The 12992-nt window shown below is 42.5% G+C and overlaps 1 protein-coding gene across 2 annotated transcripts; it reads right to left on the bottom strand.

The window, feature by feature from the left end:
- Positions 1 to 1979: 1979 nt before the first annotated feature.
- LOC137786545 (somatostatin receptor type 2-like) lies at positions 1980 to 5732 on the bottom strand. Of its 2 annotated transcripts, none has more exons than XM_068578485.1 (2): positions 5534 to 5732; positions 1980 to 4178 (listed from the first exon to the last, which is right to left on the bottom strand). In XM_068578485.1, exon 2 carries the CDS (start codon positions 4139 to 4141, stop codon positions 3029 to 3031), a length of 1113 nt encoding a protein of 370 aa, XP_068434586.1. In that variant the 5' UTR covers positions 4142 to 4178; positions 5534 to 5732; the 3' UTR covers positions 1980 to 3028. The 2 variants fall into 2 exon arrangements, with proteins under 2 accessions (XP_068434586.1, XP_068434587.1); XM_068578486.1 differs by lacking the exon at positions 5534 to 5732 and adding an exon at positions 4272 to 4358.
- Positions 5733 to 12992: the final 7260 nt, after the last annotated feature.

The following is a 12992-nucleotide window of genomic DNA, read 5'->3' as shown; positions in this document are numbered from 1 at the left end:
GTGGTCTGTTTTGTTTGAATATCACTGATTGTGTATGTATTAAAAATATAAAAAAAATACTGAATAAAAAAAAAATGCACTCGTGTATAAGATGAGGGCCCTAATCTATCACAGTAATGCCACATTAAAAACCACAACCCCTGGTTGTTTAGCTGCTCTGTAATTGAAAACAAACATAAGCATATCCTTCGGTCTGCTGCAGAACCTCAGCTAGAGGGCAACAGCGGGTTTTTTCCGAACAGTAAAATCAAAGACTTTCGGTGTATCATGGAGCAGTTAAGGCCACCCAAGGACATTCAGGGACGCAGCTGAAACGAGAAGGAAGAGGAGAGCTTCATTATCTGTTTCAGTGATTAAACTCAGAACAAAACTGGAGTGCGTCTGTTCTGTCTTTTGTCTCGCTCTGCCATTCACACCCTTCGATTAGTATAGTATGCTTTTTCCCAGATTTGAAGTACTGCAGGGTATTCAGTGGTGGAACAAGACGGTACTGTAAAGGAAACGGGGTCTTCTTTTTATTGTGGCTGAATACAGCGCATCACTCTTGCACACATGCACACTCGCATACGCTTTCTATTAAACTACCATGTTGTGTGTCTGGCCTTACAGCAGCTCTTGTTATGAGCTTGATTATGGCGCCGCTTAGTGGTCAAACCAAGAAGGCTCAGGAGGAGAAAAAAAAATCCAAACTGCCTTCATGTGATGTAAACGCCTTCAATGAGAGAGCCTCACCAAACAATATTTTAATGAGTCATGAAATGCCTGAATCTAAATATTTGGATTAATGTAAACATGCAGTGTCTTGTCATTGTTTGTTAAATATTTGGCATCTTTTACCATTCATCTTTTCCATAGCATCCCACAATTTTGCACCAAAAAAATTAACGACTTTACTTATTTTATTTCGGTTCAACACAACTTTACACAACCCATGTTCATACCAGTAAATGCATGTTTCAGTAGAGTAGAACAGAAACTGGAAGCTTGATGCTAACTTTCTATGGAAATGGTCAAGTTTTTAACAACTATTTTCTAAAGCTATGCAAAAAAAAACAAAAAAAATCTTTGTTCTCTAAAACAGCTGCAGGATATTGTACAACATGAGGTGTGTGGTTCTGTTATACACATCTTACACAAACTTCACTGCACTAAACTATACAACTATTACAGAACTGAGGTGAAGTCATGCCCATGATGCTAATGAGTGTAACCATGGGACTAACACTTGTGGTCACTGTTGCTATGGAAATATAAGACACTCAAGATGTACCATGTCTTTCCGTGGCAATGAGACGTTACGGACCAGGATACTAATCGTGTGTGTGTGTGTGTGTGTGTGTGTGTGCGCGCTCTGCTGTGCGTCATGTGAGACTGAAGACAGTAGCATCACTACGAGTAGTATCAGAGTGGTTGGTATATATGTATACATTTATGTATAGGCGCCAGATGAACATTTCTGAAGCCGCACAGTGATGATTAAGGAACACCAGAGCCTCTTGAGGATGAGTGTTCTTCTAGCCCTCCACCATTGAATGTCACTGAGACGCCCGGAGACAGGACCAGGAGGCTTCAGTGTCATAATACAGAGCGTGAACAAGTATCTTGCAGTGGGAGGCAGCACATGAGCAGCTAAGCCCCTCATGTCGGAAAAGTCTAAGAAAATAGAGAAGCAGAAGGTTATGCGGGGGTATTTCTGTAATAAAGCACAGTGAAACAATACATTGAGCATGTGTTCTAAATGTAATATATTTAAATCCAGTTTATATTCCAGTTCAATACCTCCAGATAGTGGCCCATCTGCTTCGTTGGAGCAAAAATAATCCTTCAGTATAATCTGGACAGGTTTTATGCTCTCGGCTGACATTAAAACACGGAGCTGGGTATACGACTCTGCAGTATATATATATATATATATATATATATATATATATATATATATATATATATATATATATATATATATTTATTGAGTCGTGCCGTTTGCAATTTTTGACAAAAGCAGACAACTGCGAGCAATGGCAGAAACATTATTACATGACATACATAACAAACCATGAAAAAGAACAGTCCGGTAGAAACAGGCATACAGTGGCATTGGTTTATATTATACGATTCAACATTGTAGTTTTCTACATCTCAGCAGCACTTTGGTTCGAGGCTGGTTCGGTATATCGAGCCAGCACCGTTACTGTGAAATAAATTATGCATGTAGCTATATTTTAGCAGCGAGTGACACAGGACAAAATATTTGCCGGACGACCGAACAGATATTTACATATTAAATATTCCTTCACACTTAAAAATAGCCACACATAAATCAGAATGTTCTACTACAAAACACAGGAATCAATGGCACTGACATTCATTGTGTTCGCTGTCTAAAAAAGAACCAAACATTATTGATCCACACGTCATATTTTAGGGATCAAAACACTATGACACACTTATATCCTTTGACTTTTGCTGCAGTCTCTTTGCTCTATTGTCTGCAGTTATTTACAGTCGAAAAGAGAAAATAACTTGCAGACGAGACGGGAACAAAACAAGAGGAATGATGAGGCTGACAGTTTTAACAACAGTGTGTTGTTTTCCAGCGTATGAGCACGCTGTTTTTGCACAAAGCGGGACTGTGGAAACTTGGCACCCGCCCTCTGCTCTGAAACTATGTCTGTAATCCCGGGTCTCCAGGGAACATGTATGTCACCCTGGGGACTGTTTGCAAGTATCATCCACCTTCACCTCCGAGTCAATACACTGAGAACAAACAGTTCATTTTCAAATAAAGCATCGAGCAAACAGTTGCATGAACTCCTGATTACGTTACAATGGATTTGTTTACAGACAGAGAAACCCAACAGTGTGTCGAAGGCAGAGAGAGGAAGAATCTGTTGTTTTGTCCTCCTGAACACGGGACGTGTTCCTCTGTGAACCAATGCTTTGATAAGGCCCTCTTCCTCTCCGCTGTGACCTAAGAGATGCCAAGAAGAGCTGTTATGAGTTTCAGATATGGAAAAAGGTCCCCTTCCTCTCAAATGCTGGTCTGCAGGTCCCCGTTCAGCAGAGTACTTTGGGTCTCCGTGGGGTCATTTATCATACGAGACTTGTCCTGCCGGCTGTCGCTGCGATCTGTCTCCTCCAGCCCGCCCACCTTCTTGAGACACAGGACATTCTGGAAGCTCTTCTTGAAGTTCTCCGACAGGAAGGCGTAGAGGATGGGGTTGGCGCAGCTGTTGGCGTATCCCAGAACCACCACGAAAGCAAAGGTGCTCCTCAGGATGGGCGTGGTGCTGATGTTCCCCGTCACCGAGGTGACGTTGAAGACGTAGAACGGCAGCCAGCAGAAGACGAACACGGCCACCACGATGGACACCATCCGAGTCACCTTCCTCTCCGAGCGCTTCCTCTTGGAGGAGCCCACGCGGATGCCCGAGGACTTCACCTTAAAGATGATGCACAAGTAGCAGAGGCAGATGACCATGAGGGGCAGGAAGAAGCCCAGGATGAAGGTGTAGAACATGAAGGCCGTGTAGTAGGCCTCCTGAGGCTCCGGCCACACGATGGTGCAGAAGCAGCCGTCGTGCTTTGTGATGACTCCGCTGTAAATAACGATGGGCAGGTTGACCATCAGCGACGACCCCCACACCGCTAAGTTAATGGTCTTGGCCATGCGCGGCTTGCGCCACTTGGTGGACTTGATGGGATGCACCACAGCCAGGTAGCGGTCGATGCTCATGACCATCAGGCAGAAGATGGACGTGAACTGGTTCAAGGAGTCGACGGTCATCACCACCCTGCAGAGCACGGGGCCGAACGGCCAGTGGACCAGCGCCAGCTGGATGGCGATGAACGGCAGGCCCAGCATGAACAGCACGTCGGCCACGGCCAGGTTGAGGATGTAGATGTTGGTCACGGTCTTCATCTTGGCGTAGCGCAGGATCACGTAGATGACGAGGGTGTTTCCGCACAGTCCCACAGTGCAGACCAAAAAGTACATGCACGTGATGACCACCGTGCTGGTTTTGTTGAAGCTGTGGTCGGTGTAGTTTCCATGGAGGTCGGACTCATTGCCCGGCAGGAAGCTGTCGTACATGAGGTGCTCCGACAGGTTGGGAGGGGACGATGGGAAGATCCAGGAGTCCATGATATCTTGCTGACTCGTGGGGATTATGGCATCTCACCTGCACACGCAAAGATGTATATCAGTTACAGTGTGACACGCTTGAAAGTTATCTTTTTTAATACGAGGGATTTTGTCTTCGGCGGTTCGCTACCTGAGGCCAGACATTCTTTGTGTGTTTATTAGGCTGCGTCCTGCTACCCGGGGAAATCTCTCTGCACACCCTGAAGTCATATAAGCCGTCCCTGGGGAGACGCTCGCTCTTTAAATGTTGCAACATGATCAGCTGCGACGAGTTACACGGAAGTCTTTGCCGACACAATTTTGAAAATTTATTAGGGGGTGGGCATGGATGTAAATTAATACCAGCCTAAGTAATTGAATGAGGGGAGTCATAGTCCTGCCAATAGCCTTGCCGTAGTCAGATTGAAGTGCTTGTCACTGCCAATGCTCACAAGGCAAACATGGTATGATAACTTAGTTTGGTGCCAATAACAAGAGAGGTTTTATGATGCCAGTTCATCATTTTCAACATTGCAGCAGAATACGGTGGACACCGATCGGAGTCTTGTCTTTGGTGACTACATTTCAGTGAAAAGCATGTATGTTGGAATATTATATAATGTATATTTGGAAATGCATTGGGAAGAACAGCTTTAACAAGCAAGAGTGTTATTATTATTCCTACAGTAAAGGAGAACAACAGACCACTGAAGTGACAGAAAGTCCTCTGCACTTAAAGCAGCAGGTGAACAATAAATAAAATGGATGACTATGGAGCATGAGTGATATTTGCGCCTCTCTTTTGCCATATTGTTTGTGAACTATTTGAAAATACTTAAGGTATGCTTCCTTTCAAACCAGACCAAACCAGCACTAAGCCAGCAGTCAAACGAAAGCATGTGGTTTTCCATCCGAACAACAGGATGGAAAACCATTTTAATTAAGAGGCTACTTTAAGTTCTTAGTCTTCCCATCTGCTGCTTAAGGCCAGGCATTACTTTAGTTTTCTTGGCTGAAAAGTAAAGGATTAGAAGACAGATATTCAGCCCGATATATGATTACCTGCTCATAGATAATTATGCACGTCCATGTTAAGGGGAAATAAAGTGAGCATGATGTAAAATCAGACATTTCATGCACAATGTCAGGAACACGGACCGAGCTGAGGGTTTGGTGGCAACAAATCCCATTTATTTCAATACACATGCCAGAACAGCCTGAAGCTACCGGTTAACAATGCAAGTGCATACTGAGAAACAATTCCACTGGACAATAAATATTATAGCGAGTGCTTTACATGCCGAATTTTGACAATCGCTTCAACTTATTTATAACGGAATAATCACATTAACCTGTTGATGGATCCACAATTCATTAATCACTATACTGCGAATCAAAAAAAAAGTCTCTTACCTGCAACTGGAGTCAATCTCTCTATCTACAAAATGCGCCAGTTCTGTGATGAAACTATGTCGGTGTTTACGATGGATTCATCTCAATTATCTCCAAATATTCCTCAAGTTTCTCTCACCGGCATCGAAGTGAGACATTTCTCTGCAACGCGCCGTTGTTCTTTAAATACTCCCACAATGTAACATACATCACATGCGAGGAGAAGAAGACAGAGAGCGGGTTGAACGAGGGGATGAAATACTAACGTGCGCTGCACGAAGCTCCGACGGTGCGCTCGCGGGGCGATGCGCGCGCTGACTGCCTCCAGCTGGAGAGCTGCGCGCGGGTTAAAGGACGCGCGCGAGGAGCGCTGAGGAGATGCTGAGGAGACTCAGCTCTGATCCCGAGAGAGGCTGACGCTAGAGACCGATGTCCAGTTCTGCTTACAGGTGGAGCTAAATGAAGTTAAGCGTTACAATGTCGTCAAATTCATTCAGCGCGTGTTGAGCATGGGATGCAAATTAAGTTGTAAGTGCCTTCACACGAGAGAGTCGGTGTTAACGGTAATGGATTCGTTTAAAGTTAAGGTCGCAGGACAGTTTCCATCTTTAATTGATCTCCCGGACCTCAAAGCGCAGAGAGGCGAGCACTTAAATGACGCGCCATGGAAGTTCCCCACAGGGACTCCACTGCTGCCGATTGTTTTTAATGATAGCCTCATCAATAAGACACAGGTGTTAACGTAAGTAGGTGGAACGGCCTCCCCGGAGTGTGGATGCAGTATTTTCGCTCCACATTAGTGGCACGCAGGCTTTGAAATTTCCTGATATTCTCCAAACAATGAATTATGATGCCCAAACGTCCCTTCAGCATATGGTGGGCGGTCAAGCAGAGTCCATGTCCGGTGTTCAGCCCTTTAGTCTTTTGATAGAAATCCATCCAAAATGCTCCAACCTGCTGCTCAGGTGAGGCACCTCCCATTATCCTTCAAGCTGCTATATTGGCGATGTGGATGTTTATTGTCAATTGCAAGCTGGGTTTAATGGTTTTAGCAGTAATGAGAAAGTTGTGATGCATCATGTTGTTTTCTCTTTATTGGCTACGCTTTTGGCATTTGTTGTGTGTGTGAGTGTTTGAGCGGCTATAGTCAAGAGGTTGTTCAATGATTGTTTTAGGCTTTTACGGCTCAACAAACTAAGCATTTTCTTTCGGACGTCTGTATTCTTCAGATCACAACCGTCTGCGGTGGCCTTTCCATGTCACCTTATGACTAAATGTCAAATAATTTGAGCTGGAAGTCTCATAGCTGTCACTGCAAACTCAAGTTACCAGATGTGGAGGCAAAGTTCTTCTGGGCCTTTAAGCCTCCGTCCCTCCAGTCCCCGCAGCCGAGAAGACGGTGATGTAGAAGTGAAGCCTTTCTGCAAATCAGTGGACACAAGAGTCGGCTTCTTTTGAAGTCTGTGTCCTCCCTGATCCTTATTGAAGTCATTCAAGTAATGGACTGTGTTGAATACACGTGTTTGAGATCACAGTAAATGACGATAATAAACTACAATTTGATGTCTGCCTCCATATTATCATAGTATCTCCATCATTCAGTCGTTCTCCGGCCATGACGTGACTCGACGCCTCAAGAAGTTGCGCAAAGAAAGGTTCAGTTGCATTAAACACATTCGTCAGCCAAGCAATTACATTTCAGTTTGAGACGGAAGGTGCTGACTCAGTATCGTGTCGTCAATGGATCCCGTTACTTCTCTTTGTCTTTGAGATTCCCCTGAGCCCACTAAACGCTGAGTGAAAATGTAATTAAGAGCTGTAACATGAGCACATCTTAGCTGTTGGAGAGAGACGGCAGGTAGTGTCTCTCCCTCTGTGTGTGGAGGTGTTGTGTTGACGTGGACCATGCGTGGTGCTGATGTAACGCTCACAGGGGAAATTAAACAGATCATGGAGGGAAAAGCATGATGAGAATCTTCTCATGCCACCAGGAAGCAAGATCCATTAACTTGATTTAGTGTTGAATACAAAGAAGAGTAAACTAAAGCCTTAAAAAAGTAATGGTGCTGCGAACTTTTAAGATTTCTTTAAACACACAACTTTGTTTGGATGTACTATCTGAAGATTAAACCATATTAATGACCCTGCAGGTACTAGCCTTGATCACGCTTCCAGGCTGAAACAGACATGCCGATGCACATTGACATAAAAAGACTCTCGAGGTGAAATCCTGTTCAGTTCTGTGTTACTTTGACTGAAAGTGGTGATTTAATGCAGGAGAGAGCTTGAAGCTCAGGTCTACATTAGCTCCTAATGATTGAGGCCTGGACAATCACCTCAGACCCTGACTTGAAAGCCTTGTTTCTACATCCTGCCATCCAGTGTAAAGTGACAAACAATTAGCAGTCCGGGGCACGCTGCAAAATATTCAATGCATGCCACAGATGCTTTTGGCATCTTTTGTAAGGTTTCCGCTATGAGAGAAACACATTAGCCAGGTGCTCTGAAAGGGATTGCTGCAATCTTTTTTTTTTTTTTCACAGAACAAAGGTAGTTCATTTTCTTTTCTCGTCATTTTCAGATGAAATAAGACTTGGAGTTGTTGGATTTAGTTTTGAATGGACCAAAGCCATATGTCTGTCTGCGTTGCCGTTGCTTCGTGGACGGATGTACATTTCATAATGTATGTCCGCTGCTGTGGATCTCGTGGCCGTCCTTCTTTTGCTACATATTCATGTCTTTCTCAAGGGCCTGTTAGTCAATGCTCCCACATCCACATGAGATCATACGGTTGAGAGTCACTTGCTATATTTTCTCTGTCCAGTTTATTGTGTTATTTGTAAATGAATATTCATCAACATGTTAATTAACTGCAACTTCACAGTTTTCTCCTCCCACCTGTTCGTCACTAAGCTACTGACATTGTGACCCAACACAGCTTCTAAGCTCAAAGCATGAAATTCATTTTATTATTTTCACCCATTATGCTGTAATGTTATTATCATGCTGGCATCCATGGAAATGGAAATTTATGTTTTATCATGCTGCTCGGTCGCCTGTAAACCTGCTTATAACTTACATTTATTTTAGTGTAAATGGTGACTTTGTATGAAACACAAACATGCGTACAAAGCAGTGTATTGTTTTCTCTGCTAGTTTCAAACTAATGAGGATTTTCATTATCCGTTTAATCGGCTGATTACTGTCTCGGTTAATGGGCTCGATAATGTGGCCACATGGTGATCATAATATCTCATGTTTAGCTTGTTTTGTCCAGTAGTTCAGAACCAAAGTGAAAACTATTTGGTCATCACAACAGTCGCCTATTCATTTTCTGTTGACCGATAGACCTAAACTATTGTGTGAACCCGACTTTGGCTGTTTTCTGTACACCAGGAAGTACATGTATTATGATGCTTTAAAGGCCGCTTTACAGGTAATGTTGTCGCCTACCTGCAGTTATGTACACTCAACAGTACAACATGAAGGAATCCTGCCTTTAGTTATGTTAAAATTGTTTCTGAGACGTGTTCATGGTTGTTAATCTCACATTTGCAACTGAGTGTATTTTGCACACTGATTCAGAAAAGTAACAAAAAGGTTGTTTACCAAGTATGTCTGAGGCATTTCTAATATTTTTAATTAATTTGTCAGACCATCAAAGCAAGTTCCTTCTGTGGCCACAGAATAAACAAAATGTTTTTAAAAAAATCAGAGTTTTTCTTTTCTTTTTTTTTGCCTTTTAAAACAAAGCATTCTCAGGCAAAAGCCTCAGCCCTCACGTACAGTCTGCTCTTTGCACTGTGCTGTTTATTTACATATAATGAGTCTGGCTGCTGTGATAAAGCCTGACTGCAGCTCCTAGGAGACACTACTGTGGTGACCTGGTGAATCTGGAGGGGGTTGATCTGTCAGCTGTGTTGATGTTTTTCCAGACAAAAAAAAAACAAGCACTAAGAGAAGAATAAATGTGCCTCCCAGTCTCATGGTAAATTAAATAGTTTCATAATTTCTGGCCCTGGAACACTGTCCTAACACACCACTTTCTTGATCTCAATAAAACATAAGTATAGACTGTTTGCCTACTCAGTGTTAGTGTCTGATATATAATACTCTGGTTTTTATTTTAAAAAATCCTCCTAAATCCTCATAATAATTCTGCACAGTTTTGCTTTGGCATTTATTTGTTTTTAATTTTGAGATACCTGTCGTTATTACCTCCACTACGAAGGTTATGCTTTTGGATTTGTCTTTTTTTGTCAGCAGGAAACACTACCAGCTTGATTTCATAAACTTCGGTTGAAAGGTTGTCGCGTTGGCCTAAAGGAAGACTCTCTCACATTTTGTGCTTTTAGTTTTTGTCAGTTTTCCTTATAACAGATATTCTGCATTACTAAAAAAGATATTTCCGTCATATTATGAGTTTGGTGAATATTCTACTTTCCATGTTCAATCATGTTGGCTCAGTTATAAAGTCCATCGTCGACCTGAGACGTTACCATATATAAAGACGGCAGTTATCATCTTCCCCTCATATACGACAATTTCCATACGGTCACATGATGACAACTGAGCCATCTCCACTGAGCAAACCTCATTATGCAGCTGAAAGCTCTGCAGAACGATACATAAGCATTTACCATAGATGTGACACCTCCTAAATATGTCCAGTATGATAACGTGAACTGGGACCAAACAGTCTGAGTAGTATAGTATCGTTATTATTATAGCATAGTTATAATAATAGTTTAGATTGATTGCAACTCAATATGAACACACACTAATTTGACAATTCCAACAGTAAGATGTAGCCATGACATTTGACAAATCTGCATGTAAAATCCAAATGAATTACATATTAATCAGTATGGTTGTGCTGCTTCATTTGAAATTGGATCATAAATGAGTTTGTGATTTAATTTGTGGGTAAACATGTGATGAAGAGGATGATGATGATGATGGTGGAGGAAGCACACATATATACCACTGTGCATGTAGTCTGTGCTGTGAAAACTGCTCAATGAATAATCCGCAGTGTTGTATTTTAGCAGCAGACTGTATCACAGTCGTGACTGTCCGTGCTGATGTAATGGACACATGTTCCCTAATTGAGCAGAAACACTGATTAGTGAAGAGATTTAGATTTTGCAGCACGGTCGTGGCTCTTGTCGTCTGCTTTGTCTAATAGCCGACAGCTGGTCAGTTCCTGTTGTGTCTGTACTGGCGCCCTCGGACCCTCAGAGGCTCGTTGCAACCTGTTATGTGGCGTGCAGGGCAGCCGCTGCTCACTTTGTTTCTTGTTTACCAGAGAAAAACTCTGCTCCTTTTTAAGGCTGGTAATTGTGATCGTTTGCTAAAAAAAAAACCACAAAACTTCTTCAGACTCTCGGGTTTATCCCCCCCGCCCCTTTAGGAAATAGACAACGCTTTGGTTCTTATGGTACTGATGGATTTATTCTTCAACGTGCCTCTGTCAACGTTAAACTCGGGTTTAATCAAAATCTTGCTTTAATTCCCTCGATTGTAACAATCACAGTCAATTTCTTCCATCACTCTCACTCTCACACCATCCACGTTTAAACAAAACACAGCTTGTAAGTAAGACACACAAGAAAATATTATTTCCATTTTGGTCTTTTCCCGGCTCATTCTGTTTCATTCCTCTTCTGTTAATTTCATTTTCCTTTTGGTTATGCATACACATGTTTTTTCTTGTGGAAATAAGTAATTAAAATGTAAATGAAGCCTCTGAATCCTCAACACTATTTGCAGACATGAGTGCCGTGTGTGAGCTCCACTGCCAGCTCACAGCCTTTTCATGTGTGTGTGTGTGTGTGTGTGTGTGTGTGTGTGTGTGTGTTGCCACCAACGTCCTTTTTGCAGCATGTCTTTACTGTTGGTGGTACTATAGACTACTGCATGTTAGCTCACAAAACCCATTTCCCACCAAGTTCCCTCCACCTTGTTTTCATTAACCTTTCATGCCAACCGTCAGACAGAGATTTATGAATTTCCTATACACAGCTGTGACACTGTCCGACTCGCTTTCCCTTTCAATGACTGCTGGCTGAGACTTCTTGGGTGCTGTGAATCCGGCTCTGGCAGAGACACAGCACCCAAATCAGTGCACACTGGAAATCTGTGGAATTCATTATTAAAATGGCAAGAAGTGTTTTCAAAATGAACATTGTGCCTCGACGTGTCAGCTTTTGACTGGTTTGACTGGTCTTCAAACTCTTTTGCGTTGTGTTTTCAGTGCATGAAAGTTAATTGTTACCTTCTGGGGCCCCTAACAATGTTTCATCCAGCGTTCAGTTGTTCTTAGCTCCACTCCCTTTTGGGTAATAATAAAACAAGCTGGCAATGATCAAAATGCCCAACTCAAGGCTTCACAACAGCAGTTCACAAACCGTCCAGTGACGCCATGTTGATTCTGTCCACTTCTAATATGTAGTCTATGCAAGCACCTTTACGGCCTCTTTCTTAGATGGTGACATCAAAAACAAGATGGCATAAGCCAGGTTCTTGTTTTTCCCTTCTCTGCTACGTAGTTAAATAATGTACTTTTTACACAATTGCATTTATTCGACAGCTTTAGTTACTTTATAGTTAATTTTTTTAGACATACAAAGAACATGTGAATGGTCATCCAAATACATGTGTGTGTGTATACATTACGATTTTTTTTTATTCTATATGTGATGGGTTTCGTCTCTTCAGGGAATACACTGCTGCATTTGCACAGTGCACGTGAGAGTGCAAGCTTCGTGGGCTTCTGGTCATTGTTTGCAGTGCAGTTTTCTAATCTCATGAAACCAGAATTGGTTTCCACTCTTCTTTTCCGAGCCAGGAGATGATAGATATCGTGGCTCATGGAGGGAGGCAGGCGTCGGCTCTGATTTCTCAGGTGGGCTGTGCCCGACTGAGCCGTCGGTGGCATCGACCACCTTACTGTCACCCCCCCTCAGGAGCCATAATCTTAGGATCAACACTTGTTGCGGATAAACAAACGTCTTCCTTCATGCACTGGCTCTGTTTAAATTTTACTTGTCATTTCTGATTTCCAGCTCCACTGAGTCCAATCATCACATTATGGGGTGTGCAGGTCTTCCTTCAAAACATACCTCTTCCCAACACTTCCTCCCAGACGGGTAAATGCCCTTTGCTTTCCCTCCGTCATGTCAAATGACTCTCATTTATCCGACTGACAAAGCAACAGGAACTCCTCTTTGCAAGGAGTGATTGCTAATTGACTCCCATTTACAATCTGAAGTGAATAACTAAATACTAAATTCCACAGTGCTCCTCCCGCTGCTTTGATGGATTCAAACCAGCTGCATTAGAGCTTCACATTATGAAAGCAACACATTGATGATAAAGTTCCAGACTGCTAATGTTGCACAGCGTGTTATTTAAACCCTGAATTTATGAAGAAATGAATCACACAGAGGAGCAATAAATCCACAATTAGCTGTTTTTA

Source organism: Clinocottus analis, unplaced genomic scaffold (assembly GCF_023055335.1).
Source record: "Clinocottus analis isolate CAN_PGR_092001 unplaced genomic scaffold, fCliAna1.0.p SCAF_16, whole genome shotgun sequence".
In the NCBI taxonomy this organism is placed as follows: domain Eukaryota; kingdom Metazoa; phylum Chordata; class Actinopteri; order Perciformes; family Cottidae; genus Clinocottus; species Clinocottus analis.
The sequence above is the reverse complement of the archived record's forward strand: the minus strand, read 5'-3'. Positions and strand labels throughout refer to the sequence as shown.